This window comes from Pelmatolapia mariae, linkage group LG23, assembly GCF_036321145.2.
Source record: "Pelmatolapia mariae isolate MD_Pm_ZW linkage group LG23, Pm_UMD_F_2, whole genome shotgun sequence".
NCBI lineage: Eukaryota > Metazoa > Chordata > Actinopteri > Cichliformes > Cichlidae > Pelmatolapia > Pelmatolapia mariae.
The window spans coordinates 9,465,070-9,487,789 of NC_086246.1; the positions used below are offsets into that span (position 1 = coordinate 9,465,070).

Genomic DNA, 22,720 nt, shown 5'->3' on the forward strand with positions numbered 1-22,720 from the left:
ATATATATATATATATATATATATATATATACACACACACACACACATATATATATATATATATATATACATATATCTGTATATATACAGAGATATATAGATACACACACACACACACACACTACTGACTCTTGATTTCCTCACTTTAAAAGAATGTATTTCTCAATCACAGATGCTTTATTTAACTATTCCTTTTTATTTCACTCAAAAGAATTTAACTTGGCAGTTGTTTCCAATAAACGGGACAAGCAAACAAAAAACTGACGTGTCGACTTTTTGTGTCGTGCCTTACTCCAATACGACTAAAAGTGGGGAATAAATCTGTATTTTCACATATACAAATCTTTTTGTTCCTGTAAACACGTCTGAAAAAGACAAAAGGGAATATGTAGGTGTGATTGTTTGTCAGCATTTTCGTTTAAACATGTTTTTTGTTACATAATTATTTTTTGGGACTACCTGTTATTCTGGACCAGGTCACTGAACAATGCTTCTCTCTACTTCAGCTCTGCTACATATTTAAGTAATTCATGATCTCCACTGTGTGAGGCTACATAAACAGCAGCTGTTGGTTTGCTCTCGGTTCAGTAAACTTGTTAGTGCGCACTGAGAAGTCTGAATATCTTGTTTTCTGTGCACTACAACCTGAGATGGATGATGATGAAATCTCTTCAGGATTAAAACTCTTAAGACCCAATTACACTCCTGTCTGATAAATAAATACATTATTATTATTCACAATAATGAGACATGTAGGAATTCACAGTACTTGGTGAGGGAATAGGAGGGGGGAGAAGGGGAGTCGTACACTTGTGACTCATTCTGATACATATCTTTTTCAGCCGATAAATACAAACACATCGTGCCTCTATATTTACAAACCCGGTACATTCCTATCCTACCATAGCAGGCACAGTCGAGTAGTAGACATATACAAGAATACAAGAGGATGGGCTGAGGCAGGGAGAGACTGGTGAGCCATAAACTGCACAAGAATACAGTTGTCTTCATACAATGATCTTTCATGTTGCTCGCTGTAGTTAAGTCACAGACTATACTTTTGCGCACCAATCAGATGTGCAGCTGCAGACAGTATAAAATCAGATGCAGTGAAGCTGACATGGAAGTGCCTTAAAACAGCAATCTTAAGACAGAAATCTCAGGGAAAATCGCCCTCAACTATCTTGCTCCATGAGCTCAGTAAACACTTGATTACTTTAAAGCAAGTGTGGGGAACTCCAGGCCTCACGGGCTGGTGTCCTACAGGTTTTAGGTGTGTCCTTGATCCAACACAGCTGATTTAAATGGCTAAATTACCTCCTCGCCTGGTAATGAACTAATCATTTGATTCAGGGGTGTTGACCCAGGGTGATATCTAAAACCTGCAGGACACCAGCCCTCAAAGCCTGCTTTAAAGGCTCAGTTCCCATTTTCAGGTGTTGCTGAACAGAACAGCAAGTCTGTTTTTTAAAACTATGCTCACTCTAAAGTCAGAAAGTACAACATCCAGGATGCGCTCCTGCTACATCCGGGTTTTACTGTCTACAGTTACATCAGATCCAACCACGGTTGTTTATTTTTATACTACATTCAACTCTGATATTATTTTTTAATATTACAATCTATCGTTTACCTTTATCTTTAGTCTCTACAAATTTCTGAGGGAACTATCTGTCTTTATAGCTCATTAATGCTCTACTACCTTCACCACTAGTCTCTTATCTTTCACTTCAAATTGCTGCCCGTCAGTTTGTAGACCGAATCCGCACAGTAAAGTGGGTTCTAATTTGTACACCCCCCCATCGACCAGTCTGCTGTGTAATACTCAGGTTCACCAACATCTCCTTACTCTCAGCCCTGCACGTCAGAAGGGAGCCTGTCCTGCAGGGAAGAGGGGCCCTACTGGACACATTTGAACACAAGCTGAGCAAGTCAGAAGGAAATTAGCATTACGGTGAAAGTGAGAGAAAAAAGGGGATAAAGAGCTGGAAAAAGAAGGAACAAATACGGCGGAGTAAAAAGAGGGAGACTTGGGAAGGAGGCTGAACATGCTGCACGCTTAGCCCTGGCCTGTGTTCCTCAAAGATACAAGCTGCCCAGCAGGGGACCAGTTCACTGCTACCAGTTAGCGTAACAAAGGCACCGCTTTGTCCCCGTTTTAGCTAACTTTTGTGGCAAACAGCTAATAAAAGTACAAAACAGATGTCTGGATTTGGTTTACAAGGTGGTCCAAATAAAGTATTTACTTGTTTCAAGGTGTGAATTATGCACCGTCTCATTGTTGGCTTGTTTTGAAGCTGGTTCAGCCTTTCTCTATGAATATATGGCCACGATAGTGCAAAGATGTCTCATCTAAACATCAACATCATCAGAGCACTATGATGACTCAGGGAAATCAGTGAAAAATATCAGGCACATTTTGAACTCGTCTTTTTCACGACTCTTGAAGTTTTGCTACTATATTTTCTGGCAGCACCAAAATTAGCCTCTGTGGTCAAACTCTAGGTCACTAAGGAAACCAGCAGCCTTTTTTTGTTATCATGGAAGGCATATTTCATATCAAGAGAAATAACTACAGATAGAAAAAAAGATATGTCCGTGGAAAGGCGCCATGGTATAATACGATGAAATAAAAGAGTCTGTCCTTCCCTTTTCCTCCCAAAAAACAGGAACAATAACCAGCACTAAGGTAGAAGAAAGCGATGAAATGTTAGCTGCAGAGGTCTGCTCAGGCCTGCAGGACTCTCACATTGTAGTTGTCTGATGAGGAGAGGCAGTGGGAAGCGCTTTTTGAACAAGATAAGGACATCAGAGAGAGCTTAGCTGGCATGCTGAAGGCAGTTTTTTAGAGCAGAAGGGCCGTTTCCTCAAATGTTTTTGGATTATGTTGGTGGGGGGAGGCTGTTTTAGAGGAGAGGAAGGGGTGTGTGCGGACTGGAAGGCTGCAGGGGGGCATCAGAAACTCTCCGGCTCCTCCAGGAGGCAGGGCTGGGTGGACAGAGGCACAAGGGATGGGGACAGGCTTTGCAGGCCCACCCCGGAGCGAAAGTTGAGGTCTGGGGCGGGGAGTAAGGGCTTGAGGATGCTGACGAGGCAGAAGGCAGAGCCGCTGTTGGGAATGAAGTTGACCTTGTTGCGGTCAGGACACAGAAAGGGAGGGATCTCCTGCAGAGGCTTGGGCCTGGAAACACATGCAGAGTCATATTTAGCCTACATGTTAACCTCTTGTTTTTATACAAGTTCATCATGATTTTGCAAAACTCTTGACACACTTAGAAAAACACTTAGACACTTTTAATGGCGTTTGGACAACAATGTAACTGTGGAGAGATAAATTAAGGTTCGCTCACACCCACACAAACAGTACTTGACATATTTGATGTCGATTTTGGTTGTTCTCTGTGATTTTACGGGTTAGGGTTAGCAGCTGGTCTCCAACTGAAAGGACACTGAACACCTCCTTTTCCACTCACATTGACTCCTCAGACACTTTGACCTTCTCACAGCCCTCTGGAGGTTCTCTCTTGAACATGTAGCTGTTGTTGGGTCTAGGAGAGGCGGCGTATTTGGGCAGCGGGGAGCAAGGTCCCAGCTCTGAGAATAAGCGAGAAGGTGGGTTAGCGACACGTCGAGCTCACAAAGGCGCCGCTATGTGTCTGGTTTTGACTCTTGTATGTACGCGTGCGTTGGTCACCTTTGTCCTCGTACGGGCTGCCTCCACCCGTGTCGTTGAGGACGGTGAGGTAGGAGGGTGAGATGGAGTCGGGACGGCTACTGCAGTTGCTATGGTTACTGCTCAGGCCCCCGCCCGAGGGAGTCTGCGTGTCGATGCTGCGGGTACTGCTACTTCGCTGTAGGGGGACAGGAGGGGGTGCACGGTGCCCATCGGGGACATCTTGTGGCTGTTGCACGAACACACACACACGAAATCACAATTATATGCCCAATCTTTAAAAAAACAAAACAATCTGAGATTTATTTTTTTGGGGGGAAGGACACGACATTTAACACACTGGGAGCACGTTAACTCATTGAAACTCACAACAATGGTCTCGTCCTTCTCGGGGGTGTCACGGATGATGATGCGTTCGATCTCCTGGTTAAGGCCCTCCACGCTGTTGCGGAAACGAGGGGCCGACGACTTGGATATAGGGATGGGTATCAGAATGGTCTTAGGCATAGGCGACTGCAAAAACACAGACAAACCGAATTTATTATAAACGTCATCTTGGGTTTAGTGACTTTAAACAATCGATGCCATAGAAAGAAACAAATGTGGAGATAATTTATCTGAACTAACGTTTGCTATAGCATGAATGCAGTCATTCATTTTCTTCCAGGACATCCAGAATACAGGACAGCTGCATTGCAACAGACTCCACAGGGAACGTGTGAGTGGCCCTACTGCCATCTCTGTCGCATACAGTAGAATGACATGAGTGGCCACTAAGTGTGTACGTACGTCTACATCACACACACACTGGAGCTATATAAGGACATCGAGAAAGTGGGACGTCCTCAAAAACCCAGATTGGGTACCCAACACAGTCTTCCTCCAACCTGCATGCTGTCTCTATTAGTCACCTGCGATTGGATGATGGTGTGGCTGCCATTGAAAGGGGCCTTGCGCTCTTTGTCCCTCCGATGGCGGCTGCTGCGTTTGCTGCGCTGTAGCTGCTGACGCAATTTGGCGATCTGAAGAGAGCACATACAGACATCAGTGTTAACGGTGGCATGCTGAGAAACAAGGGATTCAGTATGTTCCAACACCCGTATTGTAATTTGTTGTTTATTTGGGCCTGTAATCAGGTAAGAAAGTGACCTCCTTGAGCTGGTCGGTGCTCCCACAGGAGGCCGAGCGTTTGTGTGAGCCCCTCCTCCTCTCATCTGCCCAGGCCCTGGGAGTCTGACACACACAGATCCACACATACACTGTTCAGAACTAAAGCTCAAACACACAAGCTTAAAACTGCTAAACAGGAAAAAAACATACATCTGAAACCAAAAAACATTTGACAGTTCTTAATCAAATATATAGGGATTATTTAAACAGACAACACCAACTGCCCATTTATAGAACTGACTAATAGGATGGGTGCAGGACGTTTTTTATGTTATAACTGAGACGCCAGTTAAGAGCCTGGGGAAGGTCTTCCAACAGCAAACTGAGTGACACAACCATAACTCATGAAACACCAGAGAGCTGAAAACCTGGCTTATATTGTTGGACAAATCAGAGCTGGCAGTAAAGTTCAAGGCCTGGATTTATTGGCATGGCATCCTGCCACAACTCCTCCAGACACTGCTGGTTTACAATGTCACACTGGCCATTATGGGTTTGGGAGCACGATTGCTAGTAGGTGGTTGGCCCTTCCCTGTAGCCTAAAGTGGATTTGTGGTTCAGCAAGGGTAGCACGCTGACGGTCCATTAGCAGTCTGGGATGGCCTGTCTACCTGTGGAGAGCTCTGTTATCAAGGCAGTGTACAAAGTGTCTGGTAAAACCGGTTTGTGCGCCACTCTTGCTTATGCTGCTGCTGGTTTGTCAGTCAGCTGCAGAAAAGAGTGCAGTCATAACATACAAAGTGCTGAAGTGAAAAATACTGCAAACACTGTTTGTGCTTTTTCATTCTCTATTTTTAAAAAAAAAAATCTTTTTCATGGTTCTTCTGTTCCCTTCTGTTCCGCTGTCTTCCCTATTCCACTCACCAGTGAACCAATCAGCATTTGGCAGACACACAGGTCATACATTTATGTTCAGCTGGGATTTTAGAGGACTGCACGGAAGCATATATCTGTCCGCTTACTGTCCGAACTGAAGCGATAGACACTTTTGCAGGACCATGAATTACACAGAGGCAGCTTTATATGGGAGGAAGAATAACATGTGACTCCTCTTCAGCAGACTGTCAGAAGAATTCATGGTTTTCAGACCAACCCAAACAACAAAGATGATGCTGTATAGAGACTCCAGTAACACCAGAGTCTCCTTGGTTGGCATAGAGGTAAGGACAGGCAGGAAGTGGAGAGCTCTGGAACCCAAAGAAGCCAGTTGGTCCAGGAACTGACCCAAGCAGGGGTAGAGGAAACCCAATGCAGTAGGATGGTTGGGACGCGGCAGCAAGGGGTGTGGAATTTATGGGAGCAGTTAATGAACTGGAATATCTTGTGGTTAAAACTATGGAAGGCTGAGCCACCCGATATCAAGTTTATCCAGTCAGTCTATAATGTCCTCCCAAACCTAACCAACCTCTCTTCCTGCAGTCTTGCAGAAACCACCCACATACCTGCTGTGCCAGGGAAGAGGATGACTGAAAGGCATCTTAAGCTGTTGCCCAATAAGCCTGAAAAAGGGCAACATAAAATTCCTACAATTTAATTTTAAGACTGTTAATTTTTCTTCCTTATGTCAGTCAGCACTTTGGGTTCTTTCCTCTTCCAGTAACAGTAATAATACTTTTACTATGTATTATGGCCTGCGCATATAAACAAAATGCAAACTTTGTGTATCTCACAATTATTACTACACAAAGAGATGCTATACTCACCTGCGTCGCTTTGTCCCTCATGTAGGGAACGTGTTGTTGCTGGCTGTTGTCCTGAGGCCAGGGACCTGTCAGGTGAGAGCCAGCGAGCGTGCCCTGTGAGGGCCACAGCTGGACGCGATGGCGGGAAACCGAGAGGAGAATGAGGGAGCAGACTGCTCAGAGGGAGAGAAGGGGGGAATGCCGGAGGCGTCGAGGACAACCAGAGGAGAAATCTAGAAGGTTAAGGCCACAGATGCAGTCTGAAGGGAAAACAGAAAATGAGTTTGATTAGATCTAGAGATGTAAAGACGTTTGATGTAAACACATCAACAAATCACCAGACATACAGCTGGCCAACGGGATAAGCTCGCTCTGTCTGTCTAGGTCTGTGTGTATTTACGTTTGTGTCAGGAAGTCTGTGTGTGTGTCTGTGTGTGGCCAGATTGATGTTAATCCATCCCATGCTGGGCAGAGCAGCTATGCCAGGCTCACACAACCCCCTGGTTAATGGCATTAAGACACCTTAAATGAGAGCAGGGGAGCGTACCCAACTGACCCTGACTGCAGGTTGAGGTTTTGCAGTGATTCACTGACACCCATGGGTTCTTGCAGGGTACTAGCACCATCAGTGAATTGCACAAAACCTCTAGGATTGTGTATAGGCAAAAATCTGGTATACACAGTATATTACAACCTTGTATATAACGCCACTTATAGTGATTCTGTCCATCTCACTGTAAGGTTGTTGATATAGCATTAACAACAGCTTCTTTTATGTAATTCTGAGTCTATGCATTCTCTGAGAACAGAGAATTCTTTGCATTCTAATGAATTACATTTTCAATATTGAGATCATGATTATTTACATAGTTTAAATACCAAAAAGTACAGTTCAACATCAGAATTCTCCCTCATCTGCTATGACAGCAGAACGACAGTGCAACAGTGCAAACACACACTGCAGACAGTTTTAATGGATAGCAAAGAATCAACTCATTCATCTTCTCTTATAATGTTGAAATGAATAGAACATGAATCCATAAATGCAAACACGCAGCTCTGACTGGTAGTGTGTGTGTGTCCTTGAGCTAAATTTGGCAGGGGCCTTGACCAGTGCATATAGCTGTTGCTAGGAAACGTCGGTGGTGTGTGTGTGTGTGTGTGGGGGGGGGGGGGGGGGGGGGGGGTTCTGATCATTATTAACAAACAAGAGAACTTGGTTGTGTGTGTGAGTAAGCGGGCTTTTCAGCATCAGCAGTCTGCCAGTGAAATGCTCCCACCACTTTATTTTGATGGCAGCTTTTTCCTGCCTCAGCGGCTGCCCACAAATCACCTGCACAGTGTACGCTACCAGCAATAGTAACACTGGTAGTAGCAGTAGTAGTGGCAGAAATTATAGAAGAGTGGCTCAACCTTCTGTTATGTTGTTGTCAGAACAACATGAACAGCAGAACATTTTTTGGCCTAAAAACATGGCCTGAACCACTACGAGAATAGATGTGGTTTTAATTGTAAATGTTGAACATTGCCTGGTTTATTACTATCTACCCTCCATGCTAACTTGACATATTAGGGGATGCAATATCCCTTAGATGAGAGGACCTTAACACGAAAAATAAATGCTCCCTGCACGTTCATCTCCATACAAAAGCCTGCACGGTGAAATGTAGGCCGACTGTGTTTGGTGGGAAGCACGCCACCCCTCCTCACACATACCAAAACATATTCCACGCTGGTGCTATAACCCATGCTCAGGAGCATCATCCAAATTTCTGACCTTGTGTATGTAAAAACAGACTCACCTGCAAAATGCAGTCTCGGTGCGTTGCATGCAAAGGGGCATGGAGCTCTTCGGCAGCCCCGGACCCTGTTGCCACTACTCGAAGATGCTACAGATGCGATGAGAAAAGGCAGGGCAGAATGACCAGGGTGAAGATTACAAGTAAGGAAGGTAGACTCAGATATCAAAGGTAGACACCGAAAAAGACGGGAAAAAATAGAAACACGGCCTTCGTGAGGACAGCAGCGATACCGCTTGTGTCAAAATGGGCGTTGCTGTGTTCGCACCCTGCCTCCTCGAGACGTCGGGGATGGATGTTTTTCTCTCCCGGCTGAAGCAACGCGACAGCTTTAAGCGTCTAGCCAAACGCTTTGTGTTCGAAGAAAATAACTGTTAAAAACAGAGAGAGGGTGCCTCGTCTGTGGAGTTTGTGATAAGCTGGAAAAAGAACTAAACAAACAAACAACAACAACAAAAAACAAGACAGGAATAACACATTCAGAAAGGATAGAAAGAAGAAGGCGGTGATGCTGGGCTAGCCTCCGCTCATACAACGGGAGAGGGACCAGTGCAGTGTGAAGTCAGCCGGTGTAACCGATACTTCCGGTTATTATCTTCTAAATCAAATCTGCACGCTGTCAGGTCCACGTAATCATGATCATTTGGTACTTTCACTTTCATATATATGATCACGACAACAGTCACCTTTGGTATTTACATCAACACCGGCAAATGAGGAGAAGTGCAATACGGAAATAATTGTGTTGTTTTTCGTTTTTCTATAGACACACACACACACACACACACATATAACTTCATTGTAGTTTTGTATTATTCTTTTGCACTGAGAGGATTGCATCTTAATTTCGTTGCTCAACTAATAAATCATTAGAAAGTAGTATAAAGCAGATAACCATAATTTTTATAGTATATTTTTTTACAAATAAACGATTATATTAGTCGTTTTCCACTTTGAATTTCTTAGTTATGATGATACAAAATAATAATAATAAAACAAAACCACGAAAAAGCGTAGGTTTGTGGCACTTTATTTTGAATGTAATGTGATCGACTTCCGGTACGTCCTAGCTGCTCCCGGCTGACTTGGCGCAGAAGAAGAAGCGCTCTGACGTAGCTTACCAACGCTGAGCTGCTCGTGCTGATGCTGCAGTTGCTAGGGCGCGTGGAGCAGACAGCGGAGAACAGAGGTGAGGTAAACAAGCGCGAGAGGATATGACTACCTAGTGTCGATTAATCACTGAGAATTAGGAGGGTTGGTCGACAGGGGTGCAAAAAAGACAAAAGCAAAACAAAAAAACCCCAACCGATATTATTTCTGTTTGAATGATTCCATTGATTTACGTCCAAGACAGCCAAGTGTTTCATCATGCGGCTGTAGAAGTGTAGCTTACGACTCTGTAGTCCTTTGGTGCTGCCACTGTTGTTCTGTTAAGCGTCTTAAAACACTTTAGACTCTTTCCTTATTCACAAGAGGCCACCACAGCGATGTTTGAGTTGGAAGATTATAACGCCGGATGTCCTTCCTGACGAAAAACAAACAAAAAACAAAAGCAAAAGAAAACAATAAGTAATCACCTTTTTTTTGTCAATATTGGCCTCGGTGACAGCTATCAGCAGATTTACCAGTGGCAGTGACCAACATTGTGCCACATCAATTTTGCACAAACAAAATGTTCAAAAATTGTGTGACCAAGACCAGAAAAAGACTATACAATATAGTCATTTTGAAAATTTTTCTTGTTTTCATAGCATATGGTGTTAAATAAATAAAATAGCTATTTCACAGCAGGTTCTAACCTTGCACATCGTCCACAAATTTTTTTCTTCTGAATAATGCTGACAACACCTCAGGGGCACAAAAGGCATGAACCCAAACACAGATTAAACGTATATACCCAACAATTATTTCATACATTTATTGAGGGGTTTTTCTTCTTCCATATTGACTTGAAAATGTTTACAGAAACTGTACCAAGCAGATGCATAGCAATGGAATCAAAGGCAATGTCCATTGAATGCAAAACACAATACCATAAAAATGATGCAAATATTAATGTGATACATGTAAGGGTTGTTTTTTTGATACAAACTACAGATTACAAAAACATAAATGAGATCTTTTCATATGCCCTGAAGCGGCGCTGAAAATACAGAATGAGTATGTCGACATTTCAGCACGCCTGTACAGCGCGAGTAAATAACACGTGCACATTCACGCAACACACACACACATCACTCACTCCACCGTCAGGGGATGAGACGACAAGAAACAAAAAAGTAATATCCAGCGTGCTTCAGTGTGGTTTTTTTTTCTTCAGTTTTTGATTTGTGTCAACAGCAGAATCTGGGGTTTGTAATATTTCATGTCTTGCAGACAGACAGCTAAATGCAGAGTCCATACTGAGGTCAGATGATAGTGGTACAGTGACTCCAGTCAGCCACTGTAACAGATGCCTCTGTAAGTTCGGCTCCAGTGATTGTAAGACCCCAGAATGAGATTTGTTACTGGTGTAATTGTGCAAGCAGACAAGTTCCACGACAGCCCACTTTTAAGTCAGCTGGGTCTGATTCTTTAGTGTTAGCGTTCCCATAAAGATAGTCCAAAGAGGAGGATTGTCAGCTATTTTCTCCTCGTGAGTCAGGTTGGGGGGAGCGAGGGTTACGATAGTGTGCGATGGATTGTTTACAAAACGACTGTGACTATTCATAAGTGCAACAGAGATTAACATATCAAAATAACAACAGGATAAAAAAATTGAAGCAATAAAAACACTGAAAGCATCTAAAAGCTACATCCTATTGCACAATTAAAAGGTATGATACAAAAAGAGGATACAAAGTCATGAGACAACAATTGGTATTGCATACAAGGAAAATGTTTAAAAAGTTGCTTTGTCTTTTAAGACCATTAATTTGTTTACAGAGCCCACTCTCACTTTACTCGATAGAGCAAAGGGGGAGTAACCGAGCGCTCGAGTGTTGATTGTTTTTTCATCGCCTGTTTAAGTTTAGAGACCAATCTTCGTCTTGGTCGCAACAGACACGTTTAGGAAACACTGATTTCAAATTCATTCAAAGTGCACAAAGAAAAAAAAATGAATTAATGTACCACTATGAAACTTCAAACCAAGATTTAAAAAACACAAAACAAACAATGCAGAAACAGAAGCCAATGAGAATGCTGCATAGCTGGATTCCATTTAAAGCAATGCCATCAGAAGGACACACAGGAGCGGGACAGACCTAATTACTGTACATGATCAGACTCTATTGTTGGTTCGTGACATATTCCATAGCTTCCTCGTGCTGATTCAGAGCAGAGAGCTCCACACAAAATAACCAAGTGCTCTCTAGTTAGTGTTGCCGGGCTTGTTAGAGGGTCCAAGTTTACACATGCGTGTCACTGGGTTCGCTGGCCAAGCTGCCCCCCCGCAGGTAGATGGCTGAACTGGACTTGGGCCGGTTCTGACTGTGACTTTGACCTCGGGTAGAGCCATTGTTGTTAACTTCTGGCCCCCGGGTATCTGTAGAGATGACCCATGTGGTGGGTCGCCACTTTTTCAGAGAATAAGGGGTTTTGACGCGCTTCTTGATCTTATCTCCGGTCCCCAACGCTCCATCTGGCTGGACTAAACCGTCTCCTGGAAAACAGGGTGGAACAATGATTAATGAGCAATGTAGCAACACCTTTGTGCATGAAAATCATTAAAGACCGGCGAGTCTTGAGGCCATGAAAAACTACACATTTTGATAAGGACCTTCTTTTCTATTAACCACTGATTATTAACTGAATTGCTGGATTAGACATTTAATTTCTAAAATATTCTAAATGAAACAAAGAATAAAATATATCTACTAATGTTTCTTATTTTGACCAACAGTTCAGTTTAAACTATTGATTTCTACATTTCACAAGCCTCTTTTTTCCAACATTATTATTATTATTATTTTAATAAATAAAAAACTACTGATAATAAATCCAATAACTGGAGCATAAAAAAGAATAAGAAGAAAAAAGAAGAATGACCAAAATCAAAGCAGCAGAAGCAACAATTTCAACTGTGTAACCTACAAAAAGCTTTGGACCCTACATTTCCCATAATGCAACAACATTCTTTGTGCCTAGTAAACATTATGTCTTTCAAACTTCATGCCGGGGTGGCTGTAGCTCAGGTGGCAGAGCAGGTCAGCCACTAATCAGAAGGTCGGTGGTTCGATCCCAGGCTGCCTCCTGGCTGCATGCCAAATATCCTTGGGCAAGATACTAACCTACTGGTGGTGGTCAGAGGGCCCGGTGGCGCCAGTGTCCGGCAGCCTCGCCTCTGTCAGTGCCCCCCAGGGCACAGCTGTGGCTACAATGTAGCTTACCATTGCCTGTGTGTGTGAATGACTGAATGTAGTGTAAAGCGCTTTGGGGTCCTTAGGGACTGAGTAAAGCGCTATACAAATGCAGGCCATTTTCCAGTTTATATTGCAGACATCTGTTATGAGCAAATTGACTTTCATGTGCATAGTTAATAACGGATGGATTACAATTAGTTATAATACAATTTAGCAACAGAGGGCTGTTTGAAGTACTTTATTAAATGAAATATGCCAAACATTTGTAGGTTCCAGTTTGTCAAATGCGATTATTAGATTTAGTCTAGTGATACTCTGGGGCTTCTTGCCAATACGTTTTATCTGCAGTCAAATTAACACTGAATGCATCTACAATATGTGTGGTTCAAAGCCCAAAATATATATATATACACACACACACACACACACACACATCTTTGTGCTTCCAAAAATAGTCAGTTTAGCAACAAACTGGATTAGCTGCCACTGAAAACAGCCCCTCACGGAGATGTACCATTTCTCCCTGTTCAGTAATATTTAATATAAACAACAGAGACCTGCTCTGTTTGGAAATTACAGAACCCTTTGAAATTTAAGAGTTGTTTTTAGACAATTACACTGCAGTATGATCCAATGGGCCAATACAACTACAGAATACTTGCAAATGATTCTCACCTAGTGAGGCCAGGTCCTGTGTTGTGAAGGACAGATCCAGAGAGTTAGGTCTCTCTGGCCTACGGGCTCTGGGCTGCCTGAGCAGGGCCTCTCCTCTCATGGTGACTGGAGCTTCCCCCTGGGGGTCTGTTGCAACAGTGCCCGACAGTGAGCTTTCTCCTGGGGGCACCGTAGTTTCCCTGCTTGTCCCCTCATTGCTTCCCTCTGGCTCACCTTCATCACTTTCTCCGCCGCTGTCACCATCCCCCTGGCCATGCCCTGTGTTGCTGTTGTTGTTGTTGGTGTTGGGTCGGGCCGAGCGGAGAGCGGTCACATTCGTGGACGCGTCTCTTTGATCGGGCTGCTCTCGTTCTTGGCTCAAAAGAGGCTCGTGTTCATCGGGGCTGGCTGTGATGACGCCGAGGGACAGCCGGCTGTCATCTGACCTCAGAGCTCCAGATCCATTGTGAGTTATGTTGGAGCCTCCAAAACCTGTCGCTCCACCTGTTACTATGGATGAGATCCCAGCACTGACGTGACCATTGACGGTGCCGTTAATGGCTGCATTGGCATGTGTATCCCGTCGAACGGGTAAGTTGTTTGTGCCTGTGCCTCGGTGAACCTCTCCAGCCGAATTTGTGCCCGTAACTGTACTAATGTTCATCTTTGTTCCCTCCACCTGCCGCAGGTTGGATTTTCCTGAGCGCCCAAACTTAAACCTTAGTGAAGAGGAGGAGGATTCCTTCTTGACAGGCTTGTTGCGCAGGGGCAGACTGGATGGCCTCTTGGGCAAGTTTTGCTGCTTGGGCAAGGGAAAGATGGTAGTGGGCATTGTGGCAGCAGTGTCTGATGTGCCGGAGACCTCACTCGCCATCTTTATAAGAGGATAAAGCAGGCTGGAACTGCCAGGACTCAGTGGGTCTGGTGAGCAGAACTGCTTCTGGGAGTGCTCCATTAGGTTCTCATCCGAGCTCTCCTTCAGGTTTTTGTCTACTTCTTTAGGGTCCAGCTTTGTGGTTTCCAGGTCTTCTTGGGTAAGATGTAGGCACACGGGCACTGTGGTGGCCCCTGCGAGTCCCTCTGACTCAGAGATGATAGTGGTAGTCGTAGTAGAGGCTGAAGGGCTACCTCTCATGCCCATGCTGGTGGTGCTGCTTTCTGGGCTGGGCAGACGGGCGTTTGCTTGCTGCTGACGCTCCTGGTTGATGGAATTCCTGTTCCTCTCTCCGGTCCCAACCCCAACTCTACCAGTCAAAGAACTAGTTGCATCCACCTGCGTGTTCTTGGCTACACCTTCATGCTCTTCAATGTACGTAGACGAATGGTCTGCGTACGGGCCGGACTTTGGCGTCATGCGATTTCTGGATCAAAGAAACAGTGTTGAAAACCTCAGCAAGATCATTTGAAACAATGAATACAATGGCAGGATGTGGCTTTGTTGAAACTTACCTCTCGTTGTGCAGTGTAGTGGACATGGGGTTGAGTGTAGGGCTGACAGACTTGGAGCGGTCCCATATGAGGAGCAGCTCCGCCAGACGCTCCTCAGCGCACTGAGCTGTGAGGCGAGCCTCTGCGTCCTGGTCCCAACAGTCTTCCATCGTCTCTTTCAGAGATCGAACCGCCTGGAAAACACAGTATATTATGGCTATTACCCACATGACTAGTATCAACAATATCAACACTGCAGTGCTACTTTCTGGATTTTGTCATTTATCCCCTAAGCTGGAGTAACTTTAGAAAATGAACTCTCCACCTGCAATACACACAGAGAAATTATAAACAATGGGGGGGTTTGGTGGTTTGTTTTGGACCAAGTGTATGTCCAATTGAACCAAACCCAGAGCTAGGTTTCTGGAAGCAGTGGTCATTTCGACTGCAAATTTTGATTTTGTTTTATTCATTCTTTTCACTAAAACTTCTAAGTTCTTAAAGTTTTAGTGAACTAAGTATCATAAGACTAAGAGATATCATAAGACTAAATCTAAAGTTATCAGTTGATTTTTAGTGTTTTTACCGGTGAGAGTAGCTTCACAAATTGTCCTCAATATCAATACGTCTACTCTTCTCTTCCTTCTAAGCACTGGCATTTTGTTGCATTTTCATGGGCTGAGGCCATCCTCCCAGCCTGTTTGTTGGGAGCAGATCAAAATGTGCGTGTCTGACCTTACTGAGATTACTTCTGATTGGATCGCTTCCAAACTCATCCTGCCTTTCTACACAACTTCATCATCTTCACCATCTACATGTACGCAAGTATTTTTGTAAACATTACTAGTTTTTCCCTCACACATAAACAGGATTTTGGAGCTACAGAAAAATGAGCTTCTGAACAAATAAAGCCAGGGTAAACATTTTTGGAAAAGATTGATGGGAGAAAAAATTATTTTGCTATATAGCCAAGCTCTAAAACAGACTATTTCTAAGCTTTTTTTATATGTGGAATTGTTTTGCTATCCTGTTACAATGTGGCAGTATTCTCAAAGCATTCTCATTTTAGCCCTATTCCCTACATACATACGCACCAGACTGTTCTCTTTCCAGGCCTCAGGGAATTTAGGCCTTTGCTTCTCCCTGGATACCAGAACTTGCATGTCCTCAAATGTTGGGTGGTTCCCTGCTTCCGCCTGGAAGGCCATCTGGTACTCTGGCACAGACTCTCCTAGGGGTAAGCAGGAACAGGAAGAGAAAAGCCTCGTTTTAGATGTCTATGACATATCAGAAATACCCATTAAGTTTGTTATAAATGCACCTTTCAGCTGGTGCTTCCTTTTCTGAGCATAAAACAAGTAGCTTTACAGTCTTTTCTATATTTAATGTGTGCCTTTTTCTTGTTTTGTATATATTTCGTCTGTTTGCTATTTATTCCTGCTGTCTTACTATTTATATTTTACTCCTGCACAGTTGGCGTGCAGCACACATAATTTCGTTGTAAATGCACAATGACAATAAAGGGCTATTCTGTTCTATTCTTAAGTTGCAGTCCCACAGTAGGAATGACTTAACATAAAGCAGATTTAACTCACCAGGGAAAAGGTCAGTACATCTCATGAAGGTCTCCCAGTAGACTAGGCCTAGGGCATACATGTCCACCTGCTTTAGTGCTGCCTCACAGTCCCTCAGGTTCACCGCGCCCTCAAGCACCTCGGGGGCCATGTAACGGATAGTCCCCACCTGGAAGACAAAGAAGGTGTAAGTGGGGGTGTGGTGGAACTGTTAAACTGTCCAGAAATACTGTAACACCGACACAGGTGGGTTTTGTTTGCTGTGGATGTAGTTGGATCACATTATTAGATCTCATAATCTCAGCTTTGACAAAATATTAGCAGGCTATATGTTTGCTGACAAAGTGCTAAACTAAATGAATGCATATATGCCAGAAACCACATTGACTGTTTTCTATAGAAACATAATCTCCTGTAGCCTCTCTGTGTTTAGTTCAGTAGCCATGCCATTTTATATCATCTGAACTTGATGCTTGTAAGATGCAGTCTATTCTTTGCTGTTTGCTGTCTATTCCCGTTTTAGTAAGCAAATACAGAGATGTCTTTAACCCTGACTGCCTGCCTCTGCTGCTGTCTTTCTAGTAGACTACACTCATCAATACAGGCGCATCCTCTGCTTCCTCCTGAACACTCACCTCACTTATAGCGGCGTTTTCCTCTTCCCCGTGCCGTGCTGCTCTGTTCCCTGTCAGCTTCATGGAAAGGCCAAAGTCGATAATGACACACGTGCCGTCGGCTTTGACGAGGATGTTTCGGCTGTTCAGGTCCCTGTGTGAAACCGCTGGCTTATACAAGTCTTGAAGGGAGAACGGGAGAATTGCAAAATTTAGGCTAATTTCTCTTTCATTAAGGATGTTAGCATGTACAGTACTCCCAAAACCTCTCAGAGAGCACACTCAAGCAGGTTTTGTGGGATTTGCTAATGAATGATAATTGATTAAAAAAGGCTTCATATATGCATAGATTCGGATTTCCCTCATTACTCACTGTTCAAAACAAGCTGCACTATTAACAGACAACTAAATCCTCTAATCTAATCTACAACAATGGGATTAAGATCATATCAATGGCCTCCACTTGCAGTATCCTTCTGTCCAGCAGAGGGCGCACTGAAGACTGCTGCAAGCTGTGGAAGTCACCACAGCTATGTGCTGCCTGCTATTGATGTGCAGGACCAATGGGTGGGGGGGGTGGGGGGGGGGGGGGGGGCAAGAGATTCTGCTGTTAGCTGCTGCACAGAGCTAACAAACACCAGCTCCCTCTGTCCCTGGTGCCTGTGACTTTAGCCCCCTCTGTCTCTTTTCCTTTGCAAAATAATACAAGTTTATCTTGTTTGTGCTGCAAGTTAGGGTGTCTGGGCTTACAGTCTCTCTTACTCACAAAAAGTATTAGTGTACCTTCTTTCCCATGCCATTTCTTAAAAAAGAAAAAAAAGGAGGGCCAAGTGTAGCCAATCAGGCTGAGGTTTGGTGACTTGAGACTCTGCCTCCAGCGAGCTCTACGCTACAGGGATATTCGCATATTACCTCAATTCCTATCTCTCCTCTCTTGTTTGTCTCCCTTTTTCCCTCTCTCTGAGGCTAGCTTGAGGCCAGTCTATAAATACCCATGGCTGGGCGTGTGCTAAGTGTGTACGTGTGTTTTTCAAAATGCAGGGATATACAGCACTCTAAGACAAATTGACCCACGTGCAGCTGCAGTGTGCAGCAAGTAAGACAGCTGAAAGTACTAGGAACAGAGCGGAGAAAGAGAAACACAGGCTATCCAAAGCATTTCTTAAAAAAAACAAAACACAGCAACAAACTAACTGGGCTAAAAACAAAGATACTTTCCCATTTCCCACGACAATTCTTTAAATGTGTTTGTGCTTCAGTAACAGGAGAAAGCGGCAGTCTTGGTAGTAATTAACTCTGAATCGCTCTGTGTAGCTCACCTCCTTTAAAGAGCTCGGTGTGCAGGTAGGCCAGGCCGCGGGTGACAGAGTGAGCCAGTCGGCAGCTGCCCACCCAATCGTTGGTCTGGATGTTCAGGTAGCGACTGAGAGAGCCCTGAGAACCACATGGAGGACAAGAATATAGAGGACAAAGAAATTAAGAGGGTGTAGGATGCAGAGTTTCACAGTGTAACTGAACCAAACATCTTATCACTGCACTTCCGTCGAGTTTTGAGGCAACTGCAGTGATTTTATTGTTCTGCAGTAGAAAAGTCATTTATGATTTAGATGAAAAAAAAATCTGGCATAAAGTTATGACATCTTATGATAGGTATCAGCAACAACTCCATGAAAACTGGTTAGTGGAAATTATATTGGATATTATTAATTTCCTGCTTCAATTATCTCCATCAGTCTTGGCCGGGCCTAGTGCACCAAACACCCCCCCCCCCCCCCCCCCCCCTCCCCCCAACACACACACATTTAATTTTTTTCTCTCAGAATCAATCACAAGGCAATTTGTGCATCCGTTACTACAGAAAATTACATTACATCTGTTCATTTTAAATTGATTATATTATCATTTACTTGAATGCATTATGTGTCCCAGTCTCCTGTCCTGGACTGCACTGTGTTTCCATGACAATGTGTATTAGGACTAATGGTTATCATAAATTAGAGGTTCCTTTTATAGGCTGGACTGCAAGTCAGCTGACTAGTAATTAGCTCAAGGTTTGGACAACAAGCATATTGAGCTTTTTGCTAAGTACACATTAAAATTGAAGTTGAGTTCCTAAGAGTAGCTTTCAGCAGTCAGTGTTAAGGTTCTTTTTATGTGCCTCTTTTTAACTCTTTTTAACCTACTCAACATTTTTTCTCTTCTCTGCTACATTTTGAGAATGGCTGGAAGCACACTTCCAATAATGACACTGAAAAAACAGGATAAGTTAGCCATTTTTGTTTGCAATAAAGACATGTTAGATGTTGGTTGTGGGAGATTTTACATAGACTGAAGAGGTTTTAATCATCTTCTCATGCTGCTACTTCTGCTTCAAATTACTATCTTCCTATTGGCAAAACAAATGTGGCCTTAACTGTGAAACACTCACAGGAAACACATTCAAATTATCAAGTGTGTGTCCACAAAGTGTCCATGTTGGGCATTTTCCCTCAGTGAACCTGCTTTAATATGTCCAGATGTTATGGAGGCACTATAAACAGCCAGCGTTTATGTTACCTTTCTAGCTGGAGAATGCCCTTTAATTGGTCCAGCTAGTGTGAGGAGAATTATTGATGCTGGATGCAGCATGAAATCGTATTACAGTTGCTGTAATTATTGACTGACTTCCTTATTAAAACGCCATGAGTTTGTTTTGCTGCACCAGCTGTGTTTGCTTCTCCCAGAATTCTGTAGTATTAAATTAAACAGGTGTTGTCAATCCTCCATTACTCAAAGCTTAACAAACAGTTCAAGGAACAGCAGGTAAAAAGAAAAAGAAAACACTCTGTATGCTGAACACACATGCTTCACGTATAAAACTTACATGGGTACTGCTTCCCCTGTACTCACATGTGGGTAGTAGTCCATGACCAGCAGGTACTCTGTGCGTCCCTCTGGGCCCGTCCGCTCATCGGCTGCCACGAACCGAGCAATGTTATCATGCTCTAGCAGCGGCAGCCGGTAGATAGAGCATTCGTTGAGGAAGTTCTGTCTGTTGGCTGCAGTAAACACCTTTACGGCGACAGGCCGCTCATCCAGAGAGCCGCAGTACACAGCTCCATATCTGCCACGCCCAATCAGCTGAAAGAGGTGGTGACAGCAGGAAATGCAGACTATTAATAGACTTCTTTGACATCCTAGACCTTTGGTACTTGTTTGTCTAGTAAGAGAATATCTGAATGAAGCGGTAATTATGTCTGAGTTGGTTTGAGTCCTATTACAGAAACACTAGCACACAGAAAAGACTGTTTGCAAACATGAAAGAGCCAAAAACAGAAACGCTAACAGAGGTAGGTACGACGACAAACCCAGACAGGCAGGGAAGAAGACAGATAGGAAAGAAAGTAAATTACAGGCAAACAGCAGAGTTAAACAGCCAAATCATTCAATTAGAGAGCTGAAAAAACAGCAAGCCATTAAGCCCCAAACAGTCTGGCTAAAAAGTCATCAGCAAGAGGTTAAGAACTGAATTTACCAGGGCATTTATTTCTGGGCAATTTTCATCTCCAAACATTCGTGCCTGGTTATAAAATCTACTGCGGGAAACAATGGACCCTGTTTTGTCTGAGTAAGGTTTGCTGGCTTACCAGCCCTCAGTTTAACGTGAAGGAACATGTGCCTGTGTTTGATAAACTGCAAGGACAGTGTTCTGAATTCAACTTCTGCCTGAAAAAAATGTCACTCTCTCTCTCACTGACTCTGAATTTAAACCCACTGAACAGATGTCAGAAAGAGGAGAAAAACATGCCTGCACCTGTGTCGTTGGGTCATTATGTTCATATCTGATTTCTCTCATCAAAGTACACAACGGAAATTGTATTTTCTAGCTGTTGTTCATTTTAACTGGCCTAGCATACACTAACACACACACAGTCTTACTTGCTTCTTTTTTGTGGGATAATCAACTGCTGTGACTCTTGGATCTATTTACTATCATTTTGTGATAAGGTGACTAAAAGCAAAGAGCTTGCTTATGTCTTTTAAAGAACATACTTTATGTACTAAAATGTAAGATTGAATGTTTTATTTCTTCTCCTAAAAGGTCAGTTTGAACCTGTGGGATCCCCGACAGCCGAAAACTGAATGCTTTAGGTCAATTAGTAGCATCAGAAAATAAATAGTTACTGACACAACTACACATATTTTTTCAGAATATTTAAGTGTTTACCTCTTTGAAATAAATGGTGAATACTACTGAGGACAAACTGGCAGGTTGCTAACCAACCTAGCTTTAAAAGGAAAGCTCATGCTTGCCATACACCACAGTGGGATAGTGCACTCAGCATGAGTCACAGACAGAGAGTCAGGCTGAAAAATGCCAGAATTTCATTTGATGAATCAGGTTGTAAACAACCAAAAAATAGCCCCGTGTTGCTTTGGAAATTTCAGCATATTGCAGAAATTGAGTTTGTAGGAAACTGAACTATGATGATGACATTAAATGGAAACATTTTAATAAGTGAAACTGTGATTTTGAAATGTGACTGCTGCCGTCCTGCCGTCTCCCTGGATTTACTTTAATCAGATTCTGCATTAATTTGTATTCCAGTCCTTTGTTTATATCGCTAACGTGGCTGCATCCAAACTCAGCCAACTTCCTATCACATTATGAGCTCTCCCTCTTTAGTATCAGGATTTCAGGATCCTGTGACAGTGTAAGCACATTTCTATTTTTGTATGCCTGCCCCTGTCACTGAATGCCTCCTGTTGTGATCAGATGATAAAAGTCACATTGAAATGACAAACATAACCAGAATCCTTGATGTATTTTGAGTGCATTTTTGTTTTCTCCTTTCTCTTTCTAGCTCAGAGTCTCTGTACTCTGAAAAACACACTACCTTGTGCAGAGATGCTGGAGATGGAAAAAAAAAGAAGAAGAGGGATTTACTTTACTATTTTCACATACATCCCTATCGTACCAATTAAGAACTAAGAATAATGTGCTGTGTGGAACCATTTAGTAATCTTACTAAATCTAGAGTATTTAAATAGCTGGACAACAATTCAGTCATGGCTGTATTTTCTTCCTATTGGCTCATTTGATCATGTTGAGCTGGCACATCCCACCGCTACACTAAATACTCTGGCTCTTTCCTGGGCCAGAAAACAAACTGATTCAACTTATGAAAGATGACTGCGCAGCTCCAAACTAAATATATTCCAAGTCACAGCTCCTGCAGACACAAAAGAGGACAAGGAGTCTGATGTGCGCACTGACCTCCAGCAGTTTGAGATTGTCCAGGTCCAGAGAACTTTCAGAGCCCGCAGCTTCCATCATATTCAGATTGTGAAGGCCTTGTTTGCCATCTCCTATAATACACAGGATACAAAAAACACAAATATATAGACACATTTGAGCAAAACAACAGCTCTGATTTAGTTAATCAAATTCTACCAAAAAACATTTAAAAAGCCTTGAATAATGAATTCTCTTCCTCACACCTTGGCGTCATGGCAACTCACCATGCATCATGCGGTAACCAAAGAAGGCTGCTGCAGCTACCACAGCCAGCACGGAGACTGTTGCCAGGGCGATAATTACCGTCTCTTTGTAGCCCAGTGTGCGAGAATCTACAAGCAGAGGAAAACATTGTAAATAAAAGTAAAAATCAAACTGTGACCTTTCTGTTATATTTGGGCCTGAGGCTGGGGGTTAATGGTCAAAGCCACTCTCTGGCCTTTGATTTCTAAATAAGAGTCAGAGGAAAGAAATGTACTACAGCTACACCCAGCTACCAGTTCTA

The 22,720-nt window shown here is 43.2% G+C and overlaps 2 protein-coding genes across 3 annotated transcripts in view; both read right to left on the minus strand.

The window, feature by feature from the left end:
* Positions 1-5: 5 nt before the first annotated feature.
* fam117ba (family with sequence similarity 117 member Ba) lies at positions 6-7,151 on the minus strand. Its single transcript, XM_063467567.1, has 8 exons — positions 7,073-7,151; positions 6,547-6,698; positions 4,823-4,906; positions 4,585-4,695; positions 4,043-4,186; positions 3,695-3,902; positions 3,474-3,594; positions 6-3,181 (listed from the first exon to the last, which is right to left on the minus strand). Exons 1-8 carry the CDS (start codon positions 7,149-7,151, stop codon positions 2,956-2,958), a joined length of 1,125 nt encoding a protein of 374 aa, XP_063323637.1. The 3' UTR covers positions 6-2,955.
* A 3,002-nt stretch (positions 7,152-10,153) lies between these two features.
* The window catches only part of LOC134620461 (bone morphogenetic protein receptor type-2-like), a 44,351-nt gene continuing 31,784 nt past the window's right edge, over positions 10,154-22,720 (minus strand). For both annotated transcript variants that reach the window (XM_063466627.1, XM_063466628.1), the window contains 10 exons: positions 22,440-22,547; positions 22,195-22,286; positions 19,827-20,057; positions 18,257-18,371; positions 16,959-17,119; positions 16,345-16,492; positions 15,844-15,980; positions 14,771-14,943; positions 13,343-14,682; positions 10,154-11,967 (listed from right to left, as the gene is read on the minus strand). In XM_063466627.1, coding sequence (XP_063322697.1) covers positions 11,714-11,967; positions 13,343-14,682; positions 14,771-14,943; positions 15,844-15,980; positions 16,345-16,492; positions 16,959-17,119; positions 18,257-18,371; positions 19,827-20,057; positions 22,195-22,286; positions 22,440-22,547 — 2,759 coding nt within the window. In that variant the 3' untranslated portion in view covers positions 10,154-11,713. The remainder of the gene's footprint in view (positions 11,968-13,342; positions 14,683-14,770; positions 14,944-15,843; positions 15,981-16,344; positions 16,493-16,958; positions 17,120-18,256; positions 18,372-19,826; positions 20,058-22,194; positions 22,287-22,439; positions 22,548-22,720) is intronic.